At 42.4% G+C, this 20426-nt stretch overlaps 2 protein-coding genes across 2 annotated transcripts; one reads left to right on the top strand and one right to left on the bottom strand.

Moving 5' to 3' along the window:
- Nucleotides 1-2530: 2530 nt before the first annotated feature.
- On the bottom strand, nucleotides 2531-14424 carry zgc:113054 (uncharacterized protein LOC541322 homolog). The gene is made up of 11 exons (XM_053868783.1): nucleotides 14254-14424; nucleotides 13552-13741; nucleotides 13391-13482; nucleotides 11825-12057; nucleotides 11478-11714; nucleotides 11338-11412; nucleotides 11039-11255; nucleotides 9421-9629; nucleotides 8838-8910; nucleotides 4826-4943; nucleotides 2531-2944 (listed from the first exon to the last, which is right to left on the bottom strand). The coding sequence occupies exons 1-11, from the start codon at nucleotides 14267-14269 to the stop codon at nucleotides 2749-2751; spliced, it is 1656 nt and encodes a 551-aa protein (XP_053724758.1). The 5' UTR covers nucleotides 14270-14424; the 3' UTR covers nucleotides 2531-2748.
- Nucleotides 14425-16943: 2519 nt separating this feature from the next.
- eevs (2-epi-5-epi-valiolone synthase) lies at nucleotides 16944-20046 on the top strand. The gene is made up of 5 exons (XM_053867816.1): nucleotides 16944-17089; nucleotides 18012-18645; nucleotides 18771-19010; nucleotides 19088-19340; nucleotides 19955-20046. The coding sequence occupies exons 1-5, from the start codon at nucleotides 16944-16946 to the stop codon at nucleotides 20044-20046; spliced, it is 1365 nt and encodes a 454-aa protein (XP_053723791.1).
- Nucleotides 20047-20426: the final 380 nt, after the last annotated feature.

Below are 20426 nucleotides of genomic sequence, written 5' to 3'. Positions count from 1 at the left end.
GTGTTTACTCACTCCAGCCTTTGACAGATCTGTGGGAATGGCTTACAAAAAAAAAAATCCTCAAAATTCCCAAATAAAAAAAACAAACAAACAATAAATGAGTTATTTCTATATTAGCACGTCTATTTATTGTTTCATTTGAAGCATTACTTCTTTATCAGCTGCGTGTTAATGATGAAACCCTGGATATGACATTCATTCCATCACCTATTTGTACCATTGAAACAACTTCTTTTTAACATTCTCTTTTTTCTTCCACCAACCAAAAGAGGGTTAGTAAGAGGTATTTTTTATGGGTCACGTGTGTTCATTTGGAACTCAGGATTGGTTAGAAATGGGCTCCTTTAGAAGTGATTAATTCAGTTCAGCAGTTTCACGACACTAGTACAGTCACCAAAAACAGTATACAATGAAGTGAAGCACGTCTTTTTTTTTTTTTTTTTTTTATTCAGTATAGTTTTTAAATAGTTTTTAAATAGTTTTCGCTTCAAATAAATGGCAATCGCAAGGGGGATGATTTTATGTTAATTCGAATTTTCATATCATTAAGGGTTTCCTTTATGAGATTTTTAAAAATTATTATTGTTATTATTATTAATGCCCCCTCAATCACAAGCTCTAATTTCAGAATGAAAGCGTCCATATGTCATCATATGTTTTAGGTAAAAAAAACAAAAAAAAAAAACCTTTGGTATTAACTGAAGAACATATTGGGAATTCATGACGCTTGTTTTCGTATGTAAACAAATGTGAAAAATGATGTTTTTCTGACACCTTGAATAGAGATTTGAATGTGAAAACTTGATAAAAAAACAGTTCTTGTGTAACTCAGTGGGATGGAAAGGGCTATTGGCTAGCAGATGCATAGTGCTTGAACGTGCACCAATGTCGCACACCATTGCCTCAGAGCTGCTTCTTCACCACTAGCTGATGAACATGACTACAATTTAATGCATTTGAATCAGAGTGTCCGCGATCACATTCAATTGAATTGAAAATATATATTTATTCAGCATCTCTTGGTCATGAGACGCTGTTTGCGCACTGGAATTGCAGATCTTTTGTATTTGAGCTTTATCTCCTCACTCTTTAAAAAGCTATTGCTTTGAGATGACAGCAAGCCCTGGCTGCCTGTCTTCACACTGCCTCTCAGTGGCAGCATGAGGAAGTGCCATGCTTTTGTCGGGTCGACTTCTGGTGCTGAACTCCCAGTCAAACAAAACTTTGATATTTGGCCATAAAAGGTGAGGATGAAAATCACCATGGTGTTTCTCATGTGCCACTGCAGCTGGAGATAAACAGCAGACAGCAAGCAGCCACGATCAGATCTCACTCCATATCTTAATGGGATCCTCTCACACGCCATTCCCATTAACACAGCCAATCCCCCAATTATGCAAATGAGAGAGCGGTCACTAGCAGCGGGAAGGTGAAGTTGCCCACATAAACAGCAACAGTGTCATGTCGACGCACAGAAAGTGCTAATTGGCTGCTACTTTTGGTGTAATTGCAGAGGCCGAGGTCGTAGTCTGCCTTCACCTCCTGGTGAAGTATTGTTCTTCTGCGCACAAACAGTTCACGCTGCAAAGAAGATGGTCCACACAAGCACCACTTGTTGGGACCATTTGGCAAGACGGAAATGAAGAGGCGTAGAGGGATGCTGTCACCCTGCAGAGAAGAGTCCCGGACTGGTGGGAGGGACCAGGTCCAGATGAGGGGTGTCTCATAGATGAGGTGCTTTAGAATGACAGACGTTTATGTTGGGGAGCAAGCGCCGTCATCTGAGAAGAACCTAAGATGATGTGGTTGTGGTGTGTCCACTTGGAAACGGTGAACCACAGGGAACAATGCTTGGGCCATCACTTAAAAAAATTTCAGTGCAATGGCCGAAAATAAATGGCAGTAATTTGAAATACTTCCAATTTTTATGTTCCTTGGAATGATTCTGTCATCCAACGTAAATACTGTAGACCAGACCTAGGTATAGTGTGGCCTGAGGGCCATGTGCAGCTTGATGCTGCCTCTATTTTCGTGGCTGATATGTAATATTTTTTTTTCTGTTCTCTCTTTTAGTCACCACCGCCGCCACTTCAGCAGTAAATATATAAATAATTTTTTTCATTGGCCATTTTTCCTCAAAATACACCGAAGGAATATTGAAAATATATTTTGAAATATTTTGCCTTTTTATCTACAACATCGGGTCCATAGTTATGTTGATTTATATTCAAATTAAATGTATATAAGACATATTTACACGTCTTAATATCCTTACTTACATTTAATATTTTTAGGTTCATCTTGTCCATGTTACTTAAGTTTATATTTGGGATATTTTGCGGTAATATTTTCTTTTGATGATGGCCCCTCACAACAGCTACAGTTTCTAATGTGGCCCTTTAGGAAATGTAATTCCCCCCCCACTATAGACGAAGACCACTAACCTATATATGATTTGGGTCTGTGGTTTAGTAGTTCTTATGTGACTTTTTATAGATTCATTTCACAATTCCTTCAGATTTGCGTTTATTCTTTTTTTCAAAAATGGAAGGTACAAAACATGGGATATTGATGCGTCACACCTCCGTACAAATGCCGTGATGATCATGTTCCAACATCCCCAGAAGATAATGCACAGGAGCCAACCCTCCTTTCCACAACCGCGGTGGCTCTGACAGTGTTCCGCTGTGATCCTGATATATGGATGCCACCTATTTCTGGGACTACTCCCAGGGGAGTGAAAAGCCTCTACCACAGACTTTGCCCACCCTCTATGACTAAGTTATGCCCTGTCATGTAGTCAGAGGCGTCAGATGCCAAGTAGACCACTGCAGCTTGCAGGTCTGTCACTTGAGCCAGTCTACCAGCAGGGATATCTGACAGCCAGCGCTGCACCAGAGGCCTCAGATCCTCCGAGTGGATGAGAGGAGTGTCAACGATCCCCCTGGAAGCACAGACAGAGGACGGAATGAAATCAAGGCATCACAGAGATGAGTGACAGCATTGTTTCAGAGTCAAAAATAAACCCAATTATCTTTTGAGGAACAGACACAGAGGTTCATGTGCCAATCAAAAGCGCAAATCAGGGAGAGCCAATGGGATTTCTCCCAGCCTTTGGGTTACTGGCTATATTACACATGTACCCTTGTTTTTGCTCAAGCTCCCAGAACAGAAATGTGTCAGTATTTGCTTCAAATTGTAGTGTTTTCTTTCTTTGTTTCAAACTTCAACTGGGCGGTTCAGGGGCCATATGTGGCCCTCTGCCAGTATCTATTCGGCCCTTAGTGTCTGAGTGTGTAGAAATCTTTGTTCTCAGTTCCAAGTTTCTGTTGGGATACTGACTGGTCTGATTTTTATTTTAGTATTAAGGTATTACTACAGTATAAACTAGGGATGGGATTCAATTAAGATGCCACATTTTTCAATTTGAACGAATTTGGTGTATTACTGAATCAAATGATGAACCCATACATACATTTAAATAACAAAATATTGTTTATTTTGCATCAGTTTGACAGTAGCACAATAAATCACAATGGTGTCTATATTCAAGTTTTTATATCACCTTATTTAAACTAAAGCTCTTTTAATGTCTTGAAAATATTTGTGTAAGAATTTCAATTTTATAAGAATTTCAAGTACATTCAGAGCAGTGGAAACCCCATGAGGTCATTGGTGTAGCGAAAAACCTCCCCGAACAAAAGCAAACAGATGCTTTTGTTTGCTTTTGTTCAGGGATTCCTCCATGTTTGTTGTCGTTGTTCTCATCCTAGCTGCCACGTGTGCACTCACAAAGGCTCCGTTTTGTCTGGACAGCAAATTAAATTAAAATAATCGTAGTAATGTTGTAATTTATTCATCGTAATTAGCTCCCACCACTAGTATAAACCTCACCTTTGATGAAGAAACATATCGAGCACTTATTACCTGGATGGCACCGGGAGCTGGAGTCGAACTTTATTTCAGATCTAAGAAAAGCCTTTGTACCTTTGTATCAGATGTTTGTGAATCTGTATTCATGTGTCCCAACGCTGCCTCCACGTAACATTTGGCTAAATTACCTCCAAGACGCCTGTGACACCTTGGTTAACATATTCCACCTCAATTATATTTCTCTTCATCCGCCCTGTTATCTGCTACCTTCCCTGGCAATCAGAGCCACTGTTTTCCCTCAGCCAATTTTCCAGATAATGCCGCTTATCACCGCTGTGCGGTTCAAGTTGCCAATGGAATCGGGCTCCAGTCAACCTCATGAGCGCTAATTGTGTCCCCCCTTTTTGTATGCATATTTACCGACTGTCATCTCAAAGAAATCCGCGCCTGCGGAGGCACCTGGTGAGCGAAGAATTGTCTCCTCGCAAATGAAAATTAGCAAACACGCGGCTGATAAATAAAACGGGGGACAGCGGGCGTGTTGCGGCTCGAACCCCCACCCACCCACCCGGATGGCCCCGTGCCACCAGGTGGATCTGCTCAGGGAGGGTTGGGGCTGAGGGATGCTCGCCGCCTTTCTGCTCCGCTTCACAGACAAATAGATACAAACAAAGCGCCATTGTTTCACCGACACACGAAATGAGTTTGCACATTTGATTTCCTAATTGAATAGAACAATTAGCGCAAGTGTTTGGTTGACTCATCCCCAAAGACGTCATCTAATTAGGCACTGATGCATTGTTTGAGGACTCAAATCACGAGACTAAATGAGGCCCGTCGTGTGAAAGCAAACACGCTGATCCGTTTGTGGCTCGTTCTCACACACAAACTGGACGAGTGCGCTTTCTGGCAGCGGCTGAAAAAGAGAGAGGCTGGGAATAGGAACACTCACGGTGAAATGCAGTTGACTCGCACTCCTCTGTCCATCCACTCGGTGCCCAGAGTCTGAGTCAGTTTCACCACTCCTGCCTTGGAAGTGTTGTAGGAAAGCTGTTTCTGTGGGTGAGGGACTGAAGAACGACAAAACGTTTCGTGTTACGTGTCATATTATTAGCGTTTAAAATGTCATCATTCATATCTATCTCAAAACATCTTTTCACCAGTGAATGACTTCGCAAGTTCAAAGTAAAAGTGAAAAAAGACACATCACAGACTTCACACTTGCTTCACATGAAGAACAGGAGACGAGGCCATAGAAGACATGAACCTGGATCCAAAATAGAATTCTGAAACCTCAATGTACTCAACGATCAGGAGGTCTGGCAGATTTGGAACCTATCCCGGCTGCAGAGGCCATGAGGACAGAGGGAGCCTAAGTTGTTCGGAACCTCCGGAAGAGACTCACATAAGAACATACAAACTCCAAATACCAAGGCTGTAAACCTCTAGTTTGAATTGAACCAGCAACCAGCAGTATCACTACTACAGTAACACTACGACTAAATCGGGGGTGTGCAAGGTGGCCGAAATGTTCAGTCCATGGGTCGAACAAAAATACACATACATTCGCCCTGCCATGGTAGGAAAGTTCACTTAGAAGCTAACTATTGAGTAATAAGCCTGTCTAGCGCACCATTCTGGTTCATGTCGAAACGCATCCTGTTTCTTATTCTCCTCCGCCACCATCAATAAACATGCTTCTGCTTCCATTTCTTTCAGCGAATTCCCTTTTTTCCCCATTTTTTTTGTCAGTTTCCAGATCAGTTAAAGAGATATGCTGGCTAGAAAGAGCATCGCTTGACTACCAAAATGGACTGGTGGTGAGTTCATGTCCATGTTAAATTACTAGTTTAATTTTGGGCCAATAATGTTTATAAAGCTTGTGTGGGCTGCATCAAATGATTTCATGAGATGTATTTGGCCCCCGGGCCATGAGTTTGAGGCCTGCAGAGTGAATTGACCAGATGAAAAATGAAGCTATGATTCTCTTTTTAAATGACAAATATTAGACCGTGGGAGACACTTCCACCAGAATCCGATGACATCTTTTCTCCACTTAGTTCTAGGCCACCAGAGGGAGGCGCTGCTCGCTGTCGACTTTCCTGCATCCTAGCAGTGGAAGGTACAGACCTCCAGGAGGATGGACTGAGGGGACAGACCGCTGTCAGGTCGCGCATACCTGATGCCTTATCTTGGCAAGGACAGTTAGGAAACTTGTTATCGGTGTTTACAGTGTTTCATGTGACGTTATGACGCAGGAGCAGAAACTGAAGATCTCGAAATACAAGAATCGTATACAGTAAATTTAAGCAGAGCAAAAACAAGAGTAAGTGCTTAGGGAAAGTTGCCAACATCTTATATTGCATCCCATGTAGTTTTTTTTTTTTAAGCTAGTCCATTAGCTGGCTGGCACTCTGTGGCTGAAGCCATGTAAAATTAATGGCTTATAATGTCCAGTTTTGCTCTGTCCTCAGAAACAATGCGGGAGGCCATTTGTTTGCTTTGACCATCACAGATGCTGCACGCTGCATGGGATGGCGGGACAGGGGCTCATTTTTGGCCGCTTGATTAATCATCACAAGGAAGGCTCCAAGTTGCATACAACTTTAGCAGTTAACCTCATCACCCCCCGATCTGACTGCCAAATGGCTTCAGTGTGAGTCCGGGATGATAAATACCAGGCAGCTGCGGAGAGCCGGGATCTGGGGAGGAAGGCCGCAGCGCCCTGCACACGGCTAAATATTTATTTATATCTAAAAGAAATGCAGGGATAGAAGAGCTGAAGGTAAGGTCGGGTGAGATTGTGTGGAGGCTGGCAGAGATAGAGGAGAACGGTAAGGTTGAGCTGCGGACCTCAGAGGAGCGGGCGAAGGGGGAGCCGAGCCCAGGGCTTACACGCAGATTGAAGGTAAAATCCGACTTATCAGGACAGGAAACACAGCTCAAAACGCCTAACAGCACTAATCCTCACTCAAGACCTGATGATACAGCCCCAAAATACCATTGAGAAAATGCCTTCATCCTTTAAATAAACCTGCATTGATGTTTTTCCGTCTTAAAGAGCAGTAATCCCCAGAGAAGGGAAGTGGAGAGCGTTCTCCAAAGCCGTCCTTAACATTCGCCCGGCCTCTTATTGCCCGCATCAAGAGGAAGACAACATGCTCTTTACAAAGACATTTGATATTCTTCTGAGCGGATAAAGAGTTCAAATGCTGATTTCCCAGAATGCTTCTGTTGTAATGCGGAGCTCACATCTGAGTGAGGCACTGGCGAGCACGCAGTGAGGTCACCCCATGAACTGACGGTTCAAATCGTATAGCTTTGGGAGCGCACCGAAAAACCCGAAAGCACTGTGCAAATTAGGAACGCAAAAGGAGATTTCAACTTTCAGGCTGTGAACCTTTATAAGTGCTGCAGTGCATTATGGGGCTGGTGGTAACCAGTGTGCCCACAGAGCTGACCTAAAGTGCCATCACTGCCGCGTACACTGTGAAGCGCATACCTCCGCTGAGGAGCTAGCTTCACATGAACTCATGAAAACATGGACGTTATTTTACTGAGCGCAAGACTGAGAAATCTCGTGATGGGCAGATGAGATTTTAAGGAACAGCGTTCGCATTTTTAAAGGCCTCACATTATTTCTAAACCAAAAGCGCCATCTAGTGGCCCCTGAAAATGTGGATCATCAACCCTGCAATACTGTTTCATGATACCTCACCTGCCCATAACTACAAAATCATGTTGGCACATTGGAAAAAACAGATGTCTTGATGGGTGTTCTAGTGCGAGTTTCTGGGGTGAAAGGGCTCAAAGCTAATCACGAGGTCACCAAAGATGCGAGCAGAGCTAATAACCCTGAGTTTACAACGGTCTTAAGAAAATGGTGAATGAACAAAAGCAATACATTTCACCAGCACAGTCACATGGAAGAACATGTTGTCATCGGTTTGACATTTTCCGACACCGCCGTTCAAATATGTTCATAACTTGTGCGTTATTTTGTGAACATAAAAGTCAAAGTAACACTGAGGATAACTGGTTTCCCGTGTCCAAATGTGTGTACTGGGAGTGTTAGAATCAAACTTTTATAATGCCACAACTGTGATATTTCCTGTGGGTTGTCCTCTGCGTTGTTGGCTATCATTCAAGAAGCGGAGATTACGTTTTGCCACGTGTGTGTTGAGGGGCAGATAAACGCACTTATTCCATTCCATTTAGCAGATGGACAAAAAGCTGTCATTGCGCATTTTAATTGGGCATTTATTGCGGCTTTTCATGCCTCCACTTGGCTACAACAGGTCCCATCTGAATACACATTATGACAATATTATAACAGATGTCCAGACCAATAAAGTAAATTCCTGAAGGACTGTACGTAATGCGAGTAATTGATCATTTTTTATAAAGCGCTGGCCTCTATTTACCGGCATCCACTCGGGTTGTACAGATTGGCTCAGCAGTTGGGAGCGAGGTCCATATGGCGCGGCGGTTTACTGGCGATTGGACGACACAGCTGATGAAGTGTCACTGCTCCACTGGAGGAACCTGTTGGCGGACTAGCGCTGCACCAGAATTACAGGCTCCAGAAGTCTCTTCCGCTGCTCGAACCCGGCCCCCGGCGGAGGCTGAGACGTCGCCGCAGCGCAGGAACCCTCCCAGGTTTGAGCGCGGGTCGACTTCCACATCCTCACTGGAGCGGGAATGTTTGTTATGATGCAAAACTGCCTCGGAGAGATGCAATTTCCTGCTCTACTGTATGCTAATCCCGTTCAAACACCACAGCGAGTAGCTTTGCAAACTTATTTATGAAGCCATATGTGATTGTTCTTCGGCCTGTCTCCACACAATAAGGAACATTTCACTCCCCCTTCTCCCTGCCTCAGACTCCACGCCAAAACAGGGGATTAAGGGTAGACGTGGAAAGGCTCCAGAGAGAAAGCGCAGGGGATAGAATCATCACTCACCTATTAGACTGGCCATGGAGGCAGTGTTGATAATCTTGCCGTACCCTTGCTTCAACATCACTCTACCTGCAGCCTGAGGCGAAGATTCGGGGAAAAGAGGCGCATTAAACACCTTATTATCACACTGATATGCCGGCTGCACATCAACACAAACACATGTAGTTTACGCTCCGGGAGCAGGTTAACAGCATTCGATGGACTTGACTGGATTTCAAAGCAGCAACAAGGGATGATAGCATAATGTGTGTGTTTGTGTGTACACACAACAAGATGTTCGCACACCACTTCCAATGGAACTAAAGGGAGAAAAACCTTTTGATAGTTTTAGAGAACTGTCCTACTTGCTAAATGCACACCCTTACTACATTTTTATCAAACCTATGCCTCAAACATGGAGGCAACAAATGATGGGTTATTGCCCTTAAACAAGACCCCATTTAGTTCCTTTCCTTTTATATTCATAGTGAGGTGGGAAGTCCACATTAAAGAACTGTCAGTAGCCTCATTCAAGCTTAGATTTAATGCTTAATTCCGCCATCACAGACAGAGACAAACACAGCCCAAACATCGAGTGGATACACACCTGACAGCACAAAAATGTCCCCCTCAAGTTGACATTGAAGGTTTGGTCCCACTCTTCCAGACTGGTGTCTTCACTGGCCGAGTTCATGTTGATGCCGGCATTGTTACAGGCAACATGGATGGTCCCCCACCTGGACGTGATGGTGTCGATCATCTTCTGGACGTCGCTTTCTTTGCTGATGTCAGCCGTGATGGAGATGGCAGTGATGCCTGTGCACAAATAAAAGGCACGTTGTCAACCAAAAAATGTAGCTGGAATCAATACCACAGATTTTTCTTTCTACAATAAACATCTACATTATTAAACAATCGAGAAAATGTAATTTTACATTCACTTGAATATCATCTGGATTACGAATTTTAATGATTTTTTTATATATGAATATGACAGAAATATGAATATATCAAAAAGTATATAAAAAATTCAGTGTGTGTGAAAATGAACGGCTTCATGTGAATATATTAAAACCTATAAATTAATATAAAAATCAACACTCAAGGCAAATGGATCAATCGAACGAAACATGTTTTGTGCTTCAAGAAGCTTGGTCTATTGACCTCAGGAAGTACGACGTGGAACAGAGGTATTGGTTTTGTCCTTTAGCATGCTGCCCTCTTGTGGCAAGTTTGCGAATACATCCAGTGCAAATGAGCAGCTCGTCTAAAGAAACAATGTAAGCATAAAAATGTAAGTATTTACTTCAATAAAGACTCAACAGACTTAGGGTCACAGTAAATTAAAAACTGTGAAAGTTGATTTGTTATCATGTGAAAAGGAGGAACATATCAGTTCCGATATGTTCTATAAAAAATAATGTTACAATAACATGGTGTTATCAATTTAGTGTTTAATAATCCTAAATAATTGTGTGTGATTACAAGTTTACAGAAATCGCCACCGCAGTAACCAATGACCTCTTGAAATGGCTCGTCACATGACATCAGAAGTATGAATGAGGTCTGTGTCTCAATGAACCAGGCCATGTTTTAAGGGAACATAGTATATTTAGTATATTTATGACTTTTATGGGAAGCATATTTATGAATTTACATTTTGTTTTCAGTGAAAAGACAAGTTGATTCGCTAAATTTTCCACACAAAATGAAGCTTTATCCCAGTTTAGAATACTGAAATATAGCCATGCTAACTTTAATAACCGTCTTGCAACAATATCCTAGCCTTGATCAAAATTTAAAATAGGACACTTCCATGTGCTGATATTACAGACGCCAGTGAAGGTCATGTGACAGAAGACTAGGTCCAAACAGTCCTTTTTATCAGTTCAACATGACGTAAACAAAGCTACACAAAATGCATAACACAAAAAATGACATTTTACAGCAGGCCTCTGAAAATCAGGACCTGTTTCATGAAACCTCCATCTTTCAGAACTCAGTACCATCATAAGTATTTACTTATTAGAAGTTCAAAATGAGAGTCCAACTGTGTATTAACCATCATCCGTCACCAGTACTGTCTATACGGAAATATCATGGACGATCTACATGAATTAAATAGAATACACCTGTCAAAATAATTCTGGAGTTAAGTTCATTCCCGACAGTTTTGTTTTTATATTTTCTAAACACAGAGTGAAGAGACGCCGTTGGATTTCTACCTTTAAGGTACAGTTCCTGGGCCACAGTTTCTGCTTTCACTTGGTCCATGTCGATGACAGCCACTTTGGCACCCGCCTCACCCAGAGCATGCGCAAACCCGCGGCCGATGCCTTGGCCGGCACCCGTCACATAGGCCACCTTTCCATCAAGTCTCATCCGATCGAGGATGGAGTGTCCTTTGACCCCTCGGAAAACATCATCATCGGTCACGCAAGCCTAAACACACAGCCAGAGAAGACCAAATCAAGAGACTTTATCGTGCCCCAATGCTGATTATAAAGGGTCGCCGGCACAATACCTGTGTCCTTGTACGCTCAGCCGAAACAGACGTGCGACGGATCACGCTGATGCCATCTCTGAGAGGTAGAATGACCTTCAAAATAAACGTTTTCAGTGGAATGCTTGGAAACTAAAAGTATGTGAGGCTTGAACTTGTACCTGCTCCACTCGAGGGTCATTCGCCACGAACTGGTTGAACTCTCTGAGAGCCAGTCCATTCGAATCAGTGGCGTCCTTCAAATAAACTTTAGCTTTAAACAGCGTGTTGTCCACACAAATGACGCCCTGCAGCCTCAGCAGATTGTTGTCCAGGATGAAGTTGTAATAGTTGATGTAGTTATTTTTATCTGCATCGATGAAGACCATGTCAAACATCTCGCCTTTCGCCGCCAGCGCCTGTGAAAATATGGGTTGCTCTTGTGACACTCTTGAAACCAGTGGAATTCGAACTGTCAGAATTTTAAAAAAACAGTGGTGATTGATGTTACGTGCTCTTTGGTTCACACCTTCAGGGTGTCCATCGCCGATCCAGTCTTCACACTTATCTTCTTTCCGTGAGGCGACATGTCAAAAAACTGTTGCGCAAACTCTTTGAGGTAAGGCTCAAGCTCACAGGCAACCACGCAGCCACCCTCTGGCAGCCCCTCCGCCATGGACAGAGCTCCATAGCCTGTGAACATCCCGATTTCCAGAACTCTCTTGGCCTGACTCATATGTATTAGCATCTTCAGCGTCTGGCCTGTCGGGAAAAAGCAAAACAGAGTTGCATCGTTGCTACATGCATGCAGACGCTCTCAGCCTGGACTAGGGCTGAGCGATCGTACGATCATGATCAGAGAACATTTCTAGTCAATCTTCAATATCGGCCAAGCACTGGACGGTTATTTTCACGTTACTATGGTTCCCGGCAAAAATGGCATCCTGCTTTCACGTCACCAGAACGCGCATAGAAATAATAGAAGCGACGCTGTTGTGCGAGTACGACTTGGCGATCGTACGATCATGATCAGAGAACATTTCTCGTCAATCTTCAATATCGGCCAAGCACTGGACGGTTATTTTCACGTCACTATGGTTCCCGGCAAAAATCGCATCCTGCTTTCACGTCACCAGAACGCGTATAGAAATCATAGAAGCGACGCTGTTGTGCGAGTACGACTTGGCGATTGTACGATCATCCCGGCCTGTTCCTCAGTTGGACACGGATTCGCCAACACGTGGATACACCTCTTCTCCCTGACCACCAGAGGTCGCCGTGTTGTAAATCTGACCATTTAAGGAAAAGGGACTGTGAACGGAAAATATTTTCTCGGCTTTCAAAGACGACTGGATTTTTTTTACCACTCACAGTCACACAGCAGAACATATCTGATACAACTCACTATTGATGTTTGGAGTGAAACGTACGCAAAAAGGGAGATAGAACATTTAGAAGTTGCTTTTCCTGTGACATCACCAGGAAAGTCGCAAGTGCATGTAACTTCTAGAATATTGTTTTTTTTGTTTTGTTTATTTGTTTTTTTATTGTAGTATCCGTATCTTTATCAGTTGCATATATTGTATTTAATGCTGCAAATGTGCACACAACTTTTCCCCTTTACATTTTTCACTTGCAAAACAGACACCTCACATGCTGCTATCTATTTGTCATGAATTACACTTTAATTTGAATATGCTTTGCTGTTCATTTGCGTATTCACTACAAATCTAAATACTTTTGTAAAATGACTGTCCGTTTATCATGACGTCACCGGAAAAGCAGCCCCACGTGAGCAAATACTTTATCTACGTTTTAGCATGTGTCTTATTCCCCAGACATCAACAGTGAGTTGCAGCAGATGTGTTCTGCTGTTATTTGACTGTAAAGAGAGAAAAATAAATGTATCAAACGTCATCAGTCAAAAGTAAAATAGCAGGACGAGAAAACAAACATGACATTAGGACTGAAGCATAAAAAGAGACTCAGATTAAGCCCATGTCAAATTTATCGGCAGAGTAAATCGAGGCATGCTGTTAGTAAGTGGGCATTGTTTTTAATGGTGAGTGATGGATTTTTTTTTTTTTAAACAAACCTTCAACATGTCCAGTGATGCACTCTTTGGGAAGACGGAACATTGTTTTGCCATCCTTGTACACTTGGTCCCAGTCATGAGACATGGTTTCTCTGCAGGTCAGTCACATTGATTTCTGATTCAATCAATACAAATGTGATGATCGACAGCGATAATCTTACTTGAAAAGCTCGGCCAAAGGTTCACTCTCCTTCGTGGTCATCATCTCCAAGTAGTGATCCAGACCAGAGGCGATGTCCAGAGCTCTCTGCAAGTGGCACGCCAACTCTTCTGGCACGTTCCCATTTTCAGAAGCCAAGAACTTTGCTCTAGTCAGGACATCCACCAGCACCTCCACCGGAGTGTCAGGAACTAAGGGAAGTAGGACAAGAAGCATTTCAGTGTTGCCACACACTGCACCACTTTTGATGAAGTTAGTCTGCTCTTTGAAGATAATAAATATCTTCAAATGCCATTTTGGATATTAACTGCATTTGCTACCGCTACATTAAATCATTATTTTTTCATTCAAAGATTAGCTCAATTGTTTATATATATATATATATATATATATATATATATATATATATATATATATATATATAATGTGTGTAGAGCATGAGTTTGAATACACAACCTTTAATGACAGAAAATAAAATAAAAGAAAAAATAAAATCTAATTTCATTGACACTGACGAAGGTGTTTAAGTCAGAAAAACTAACGCATGGTCGTCCGTGACTGAATTCTCCGGTCATTCAAACACACACAGCTCTCCAATGACCACAGACGCGCGCGCACACACGCACACTTGGACATACAGCTGTCCGTCACCCGATACTCGAACCGTGTCATCGGAATAAATAGTTTCATATTTTCGTCTTACCTTTATCCACGGACATGTTGCGCGTCTTCAGGGCGTGACGGACCAGCGAGGTGGGAAGAAAAGAAGCGATGGTTATGTCACCCCCCCACTTACCCAAATACGTAAAATGCGTTAAGTAAGACGACGGTCCAGCGCTTGCACAACAGCAACGGTCCGGTGTTATTCAACGTTTGGCGCTGCACGTGCGTGACACCGGGCGACGAAAGCGCATTTGCATAAGTTTGCGTGGACTCCAGTTTTCCACGTGATCTCATCAGAGGCAGCGGTTTCCCAACGTGCGATTCACTGAAGTCACGTGATCTTGACCCCTTATGAGTTCGGAAGCGCTGAAGTTTTCAACTTCTCAGAGTTCCACCATCACCGTTATGTGAAGAAAAACCTAAAGATCATGAATCTATGCACGTGTGTGTGGGTGTAAATGGGTGAGAAAGTATCGATGAGTGTGAAATACCACAGTGACAGGCCTGTCACCTGAGGGATCCGAGCTCAACATGACAGGCAGTCAATAACTGTAATTGGAATGTGTCCAAAGGGCAGTTTAAAGGCGTAGTTTGGGAAGGTGAAAAAATGGTGCGCGTGTGAAAATTCTCCATCTATTTTTCACTGCTGCATTTGCCTCCTGACTTTATCAGTAGAAGATTGATGGATGTTTTGTTTTACAGCAGATGCCTCCTGTTGCCTTGTCTTCATTTGAAGGGGGGGGGGGGGGGGGGGGAGAATAATATTGGTTGACAGTCTGGTGCCACTGGTTTCTGCCGACAGCTGATTGGTTCACCTCTGTTTGCTTGATGGATTGGCACAAAAACCTGGACCGCATTTTGAGCACAATGGTGTGGACACATACCGGTTAAAAACAAACAACAAACATAACTCATTAAATTCATTAAAGATCACCATGTTTCATCAAGGCTGTTCAGTCACTACAGCTGTTTCAGTGCATCATGGGAGTTGCAGTACCAGTGGTGGGAGCTCTCTTTTTATCAATCCATCAATACGTGTTCCTGACAATTGAACCGGGCCTGTTCATTTGCCCCAGATACGAATGAAATGAATAAAAGAGACAGTGAGTTTGGTCTTGTATTGTGTCTTCAGAACAAAGAACGTTACCATATTTATTTACAAAGCTCCCGAAAAACCAAAACACTAGTTTGCTGCACATAGTGCAAAATAAAGAGGCACACAGAGTCATTCAAGCACCTCAAACTGCATTTTGTTCCTTCTTCTCAAAGCTTGTCACATGTTTTACATATCCAAATGTACATTTTGCAACACCAACAATATACAGTTAATATGCATATGCCCACACATACTAATGCAGACATGTATACAGTGTATGTATATTTAAAGGTTAAGCATGTGTCGACTGTATATTGCTGAGCTTTAGTCCTTCTCTATGTGGCTTTGCACGACACAATAAAATGCAAAGAATGTCTATTGTGTTTTGCAAGTTCCTTCGTGTCGATTTACCCTTTGTGCTGTCCATACAATTCAGTACAATAGGAGGTAAATTGACACCGGTTGTTCTGCTGTATGGCAATGATGCTGAAACCAGCAACAGATAGACATATCGACTATAGCTTGGTCGTAGTAACGCCTCTAACTTTACACAAGGAAAGGCTAAGACATGGTGCTGGACCAAGACATGTTCATTGTCAAATTTGGGTTTGTCTAAACAAGCCTTGGACACAGGAAACCTTTGTCTGCGCAGGGTGGAGTTGACACCAATGGCTGTTTACCGACGGGTGTGGACTTAAAACAGGGCGCCAGCAAAACTGAGGGTGGGAGCTGGCCTGGACTGGGATGCTAGATAGAGGAGGTGAAGAGTATCGTCTCTCTCAGTTGATTAGAACCAGGATATTGACTGGAGTGGAGCCTCATCAGCGAATTGGACTTGTTGCAATGAGACAGGAGTTTGCTGAATCAGTTATGAGACAAGGACTTTATATCTCAACAAGGCTCTTTGGCAGTGACGATAAAGAGGCAAGGAAGAATGTAAAACACCACATCTTATCTGGGAGCAAAAGACACAAGCGCTCAATGTCAAACTGATGATAGATACAACAGAGAGGTTATGAGAACATGAAGTATGTTCATAATTTTGTCATGACATTGTTCATTTTAAAATGTTTATGACATCATCATTGCCTCTTGCACTTGCTGACAAATCCCTCCAAGAACTGGCTGCTCTTCGTCCATGATGGCAAAACCTTTTCTCATTTTAATAGCCACATTTAGCGTGTACATTTTTACCACTAAAGTTATAAAAGCCTGTCAAAATTTGTCTATATGAAGTTCAAATTGTCCAACAAAGTCTTCACATGGACCACACAATAGTCAGAGTGCGTATTGTGAATGAAATTATATGAATGAAATTGTTAGATTTCCTGCATTATTGTTGGAGGCAACGTGATCTTTTCTTTACATTAAGCTTATAAGACACTCAACAAGTTTTTCCTCTACTTTTTTTATCACATAACATAGATCACCTTCAACTGCATCTCTGTTGGAGGTGTTACCTCACGCCATTTCAAACTTGTGTAAGCATCAGTCCTCATGTCTTCACATGTGTGTGGGAGTTGAAGCTCCTCCCATTACAGCAGGATGCATTCTTCGAAACCTTAACAGTATATAAAGATTGCTCTTCTCTCAAAAAGGTTTGAGGACTCCGCTCACACTCCGCCGCAGTCATCATGATACCAATTCAGCCTGACGCAAATGGTACCAAAGAAAAGAGCACTGAGTTTAGCTTGGTCCGGGTCAATGGCACATGGATCCGCAAGGTGGGAAGGATGACCAATAAAGACTCAACATGTCAACATGTCTCTGCTGCAAAAATGTGAGTGCACAACTGTAATTCCCTCAAATATTTCATTCAATTTGGGTATAAAAATGTAGATAGCCTTTAAACTAGTCTTTCTCTTTTGATAGTGTCATTTAGATGTCAATCTGTTCCAATATTATTCAGTGAGAAAAAGATTTATTTATATATTTATTCTGTTTCGGTTTGGAGTTCACTGAGTCTTTTTTTCAGAACACAACATTAATTTCCAACTGAATTGTTCGTTCTTTCAATGCTTTTATTGATTTCTTTTTCAGTTTAAAAGAAAACTTCTTGATCTGGTTTAGAGAGAACAAGGTCACTTTTCATAGCTCTTATGAACTTTTGCCAAACTAAGGCTCTCTCTCTCTATCTGAGATCAGGTGGCTGTGTTTCATTTTTAAAATACCACGGCTGCTTTATTTGGGTTACCACACAAGTGTGGTGTCGTCTCCTGTCTTTAGCCCTGGGGAATGAAGAAGGACAGCAATTTTCGAGAAGTATCCTCAGTCATATAAATCAATCTGTACATAACATGCAATTTAATTTTATTCAACGGTTAAAACTACTATTAACTACTACTAAACTACTCAGGTTTTTCATTCATAAAATCATATTGGAGATGAAATCTCATAATTCACATGGCAGCAAGAGGGTTGTGTGTTTGACTCTAGCTTGAGGCAACTCAATAGTCGGGGTGGCCCTGCAGCTGACCTATTCGGAGCGACCTCTGCTTCTCACTCCAGCAGCTAGGATATGCCCCAGCTAGTCGGGAGTCAGTGGAAGAGAATGAATTGTCATGTCCAGTTTGAAGTTCTTGTTGGATACCAATCCTATTTCCTGTCGTGAACTTTAATCTTCATCTCAATTTGGGAACTATTTTAACAATTTTGTTGTACTATTTCTAAGATATTTTTCCTTTGTTTTCTTCTGTTGACAGACTTGAGAGCAGCAGGGAGACTGGAACCACGTGGACGGTGGTCAGCCCAATTGTCTTCAGTTATAAAGTCACTGAAACCATGGGACTGCTGGACCCGAGCAATGACACACTCCTGTATGGCCACATCAGCAACCCGCAGCAGTTGGAGGACATTTATGAGTCCATGAAGCCTCTCAAACGCTTTGTGGTGGTTGACCTTGAAGTCCACAGGATCTATGGCGCCAAGTTAAACGAATATTTAAAGGCCAAAAATGTTACTTACAAGATACTTGCTCTGCCCACGGTGGAGGAGAACAAGTCCATTGATATGGTCTTAGAGATCCTAGAAGAGATTAACAAGTTCTCACTTGATCGACGTACAGAGCCGATCATCGCCATTGGTGGGGGAGTGTGCCTAGACATTGTGGGCCTCGCGGCCTCGCTCTACAGGCGCCGCACTCCATATATCAGGGTCCCCACGACGCTACTGTCCTACATCGATGCCAGCGTAGGGGCCAAGACTGGGGTCAACTTTGCTAACTGCAAGAATAAATTGGGTTCCTACATACCACCTGTGGCCACCTTTCTAGATCTGAGCTTCATACAAAGCATTCCAAGGCGACACATATCCAACGGCCTGGCTGAGATGCTGAAGGTAATCCATAAGTGTATTCGATCAAACTGGTCTATCATGAGAGAGTTCCACTAACATATCATCAGATACACCCATTGGATTGCATGCATTTTATAATAATATATATATTGTTGCTTGCTTTCTAGATGGCCTTAATGAAGCACAAGGGACTGTTTGAGCTTCTTGAGCGACATGGTCCTTTTCTACTGGACACCAAGTTCCAAGCAGACAACAACCAGAATGACTGCGACCGAGAGCAGTTGGGCTCAAAAGCAACACGCATTGCCATCACCACCATGCTGGAGGAGTTGGCTCCAAACCTCTGGGAAGACGACTTGAACAGACTTGTTGACTTTGGCCACATAGTTAGCCCAGAACTGGAGATGGTGAGTCACTGTTTTGACTCCTCCTAATGCACTGACCAGTTTTCAACCATGCTTTTCTTTGTTTTTTTTATTTCCAGAAAATACTGCCATCCCTGCTGCATGGCGAAGCTGTGAACATTGACATGTCTTACATGGTCTACGTGTCAAAGGAGAGTGGCCTGCTGACAGAAGATGAAAAAAGGAGGATCATCAGCTGCATGGAGGGTCTGGAGCTGCCTGTCTGGCATCCAGTCTGCACCATGGAGCTCATTCAGAAGTCCCTGCAGGACCGACTGAAGCATTCTGGGGGGTTGCTGAGAATGCCGCTGCCTGTCGGTCTTGGACAAGCAGGTACATATTTGTGCTGTGGATGTTTGAAAAACCCTCTAGCTAGTGATGGGTTGAGGAAACTGTGTCCTGATTTTCAGAGGCCACACTGTCATCTAGGACATTTCACCAACCCCGCAATACTGTTTCATGATACCTCATCTTCCTATCACTGAATGATGGGCTCTGCAGTATGTTATAGTGGGCTTGCACATCACCATTGAGCGCCATTTATTGACAGTGTGAAATTATGTTGAGGGCTGTATATAGTTAGTGTGTGGCTGGATGGAAGAGTCTCAAGTCTGACATGATTTAAACTAGTGACGGGTCGATGAAACCGTGTTCCAGAGGGTTGACAAAACAATGACCTTATTTTCAGAGGCCACTTGATGGCGCCTTTGGTTTAGAAATGATATGAGCTTTCATTGAATTAGTCCTTCCAAACTAAACATTTTACAGCAGACAGCACCATCTGGTGGCCTCTGAAAATCAGGACACTGTTTCATGAAACCTCATGACCCATCAGTAATTTAAACCATCAAGAGTTAATACCTTACTTCATTATTCAAGCAACTAAGGTGGTGAGAGGACATTTGATGAGGCTGTTCTAATATTGTCCTCATGTTTTGTCAATGCAGAAATCTTCAACAGCATTTCTCAGGAGACACTGCACAACGCTTATAAAGAATGGTGCGAGGAGCTTGGCACGTCCAAAGATGTCGATGCATAATGTGCCATTCCTGTCACATTTGTTTTGTTTTTTGTTTGTTTGGTTTTTTTTTTTGGTTTTTTTTTTGCCATAGTTTAAAATTAATGCACATATATTTACTTTTCATTTTTTATGCCTCGTTTTGTAAAGTAAAATTAAAGATTGAAGAGTAAAGATTGATATTTCTTATCTTTTTTATAAGGCCTGAATCACATTTTTTATTGAAGTTTTGTTCTTATGAGGGAAGTGATGTTGATACATGTACAAAAATGCGTGTTCATATTTGTGTTCTTTTTAGTCGACAATGCAATTATGTAGATACTTGCAAATGTAACAGTCATAGTTTTCTTTCTTTTTCTTTTTTTTTTTTTTTGGACGCGTGTTTTTTGTTTTACATTTGG

The sequence above is a fragment of the Synchiropus splendidus genome, chromosome 6 (genome assembly GCF_027744825.2).
Source record: "Synchiropus splendidus isolate RoL2022-P1 chromosome 6, RoL_Sspl_1.0, whole genome shotgun sequence".
NCBI lineage: Eukaryota > Metazoa > Chordata > Actinopteri > Syngnathiformes > Callionymidae > Synchiropus > Synchiropus splendidus.
This window is presented reverse-complemented; position numbering and strand designations above follow the sequence as displayed.

Bases quoted from the DNA above. Each gene is read 5' to 3' on its own strand.
- zgc:113054 (XM_053868783.1), bottom strand. The intron at 11,715-11,824 runs GTGTGAACCAAA...ATATTTTCACAG, and splicing joins CGGCGATGGACACCCTGAAG to GCGCTGGCGGCGAAAGGCGA. The intron at 11,413-11,477 runs GTACAAGTTCAA...TTTATTTTGAAG, and splicing joins ATGACCCTCGAGTGGAGCAG to GTCATTCTACCTCTCAGAGA.
- eevs (XM_053867816.1), top strand. From the start codon at position 16,944: ATGATACCAATTCAGCCTGACGCAAATGGTACCAAAGAAAAGAGCACT. The intron at 19,011-19,087 runs GTGAGTCACTGT...TTTTATTTCCAG, and splicing joins TTAGCCCAGAACTGGAGATG to AAAATACTGCCATCCCTGCT. The intron at 19,341-19,954 runs GTACATATTTGT...TTGTCAATGCAG, and splicing joins TGTCGGTCTTGGACAAGCAG to AAATCTTCAACAGCATTTCT.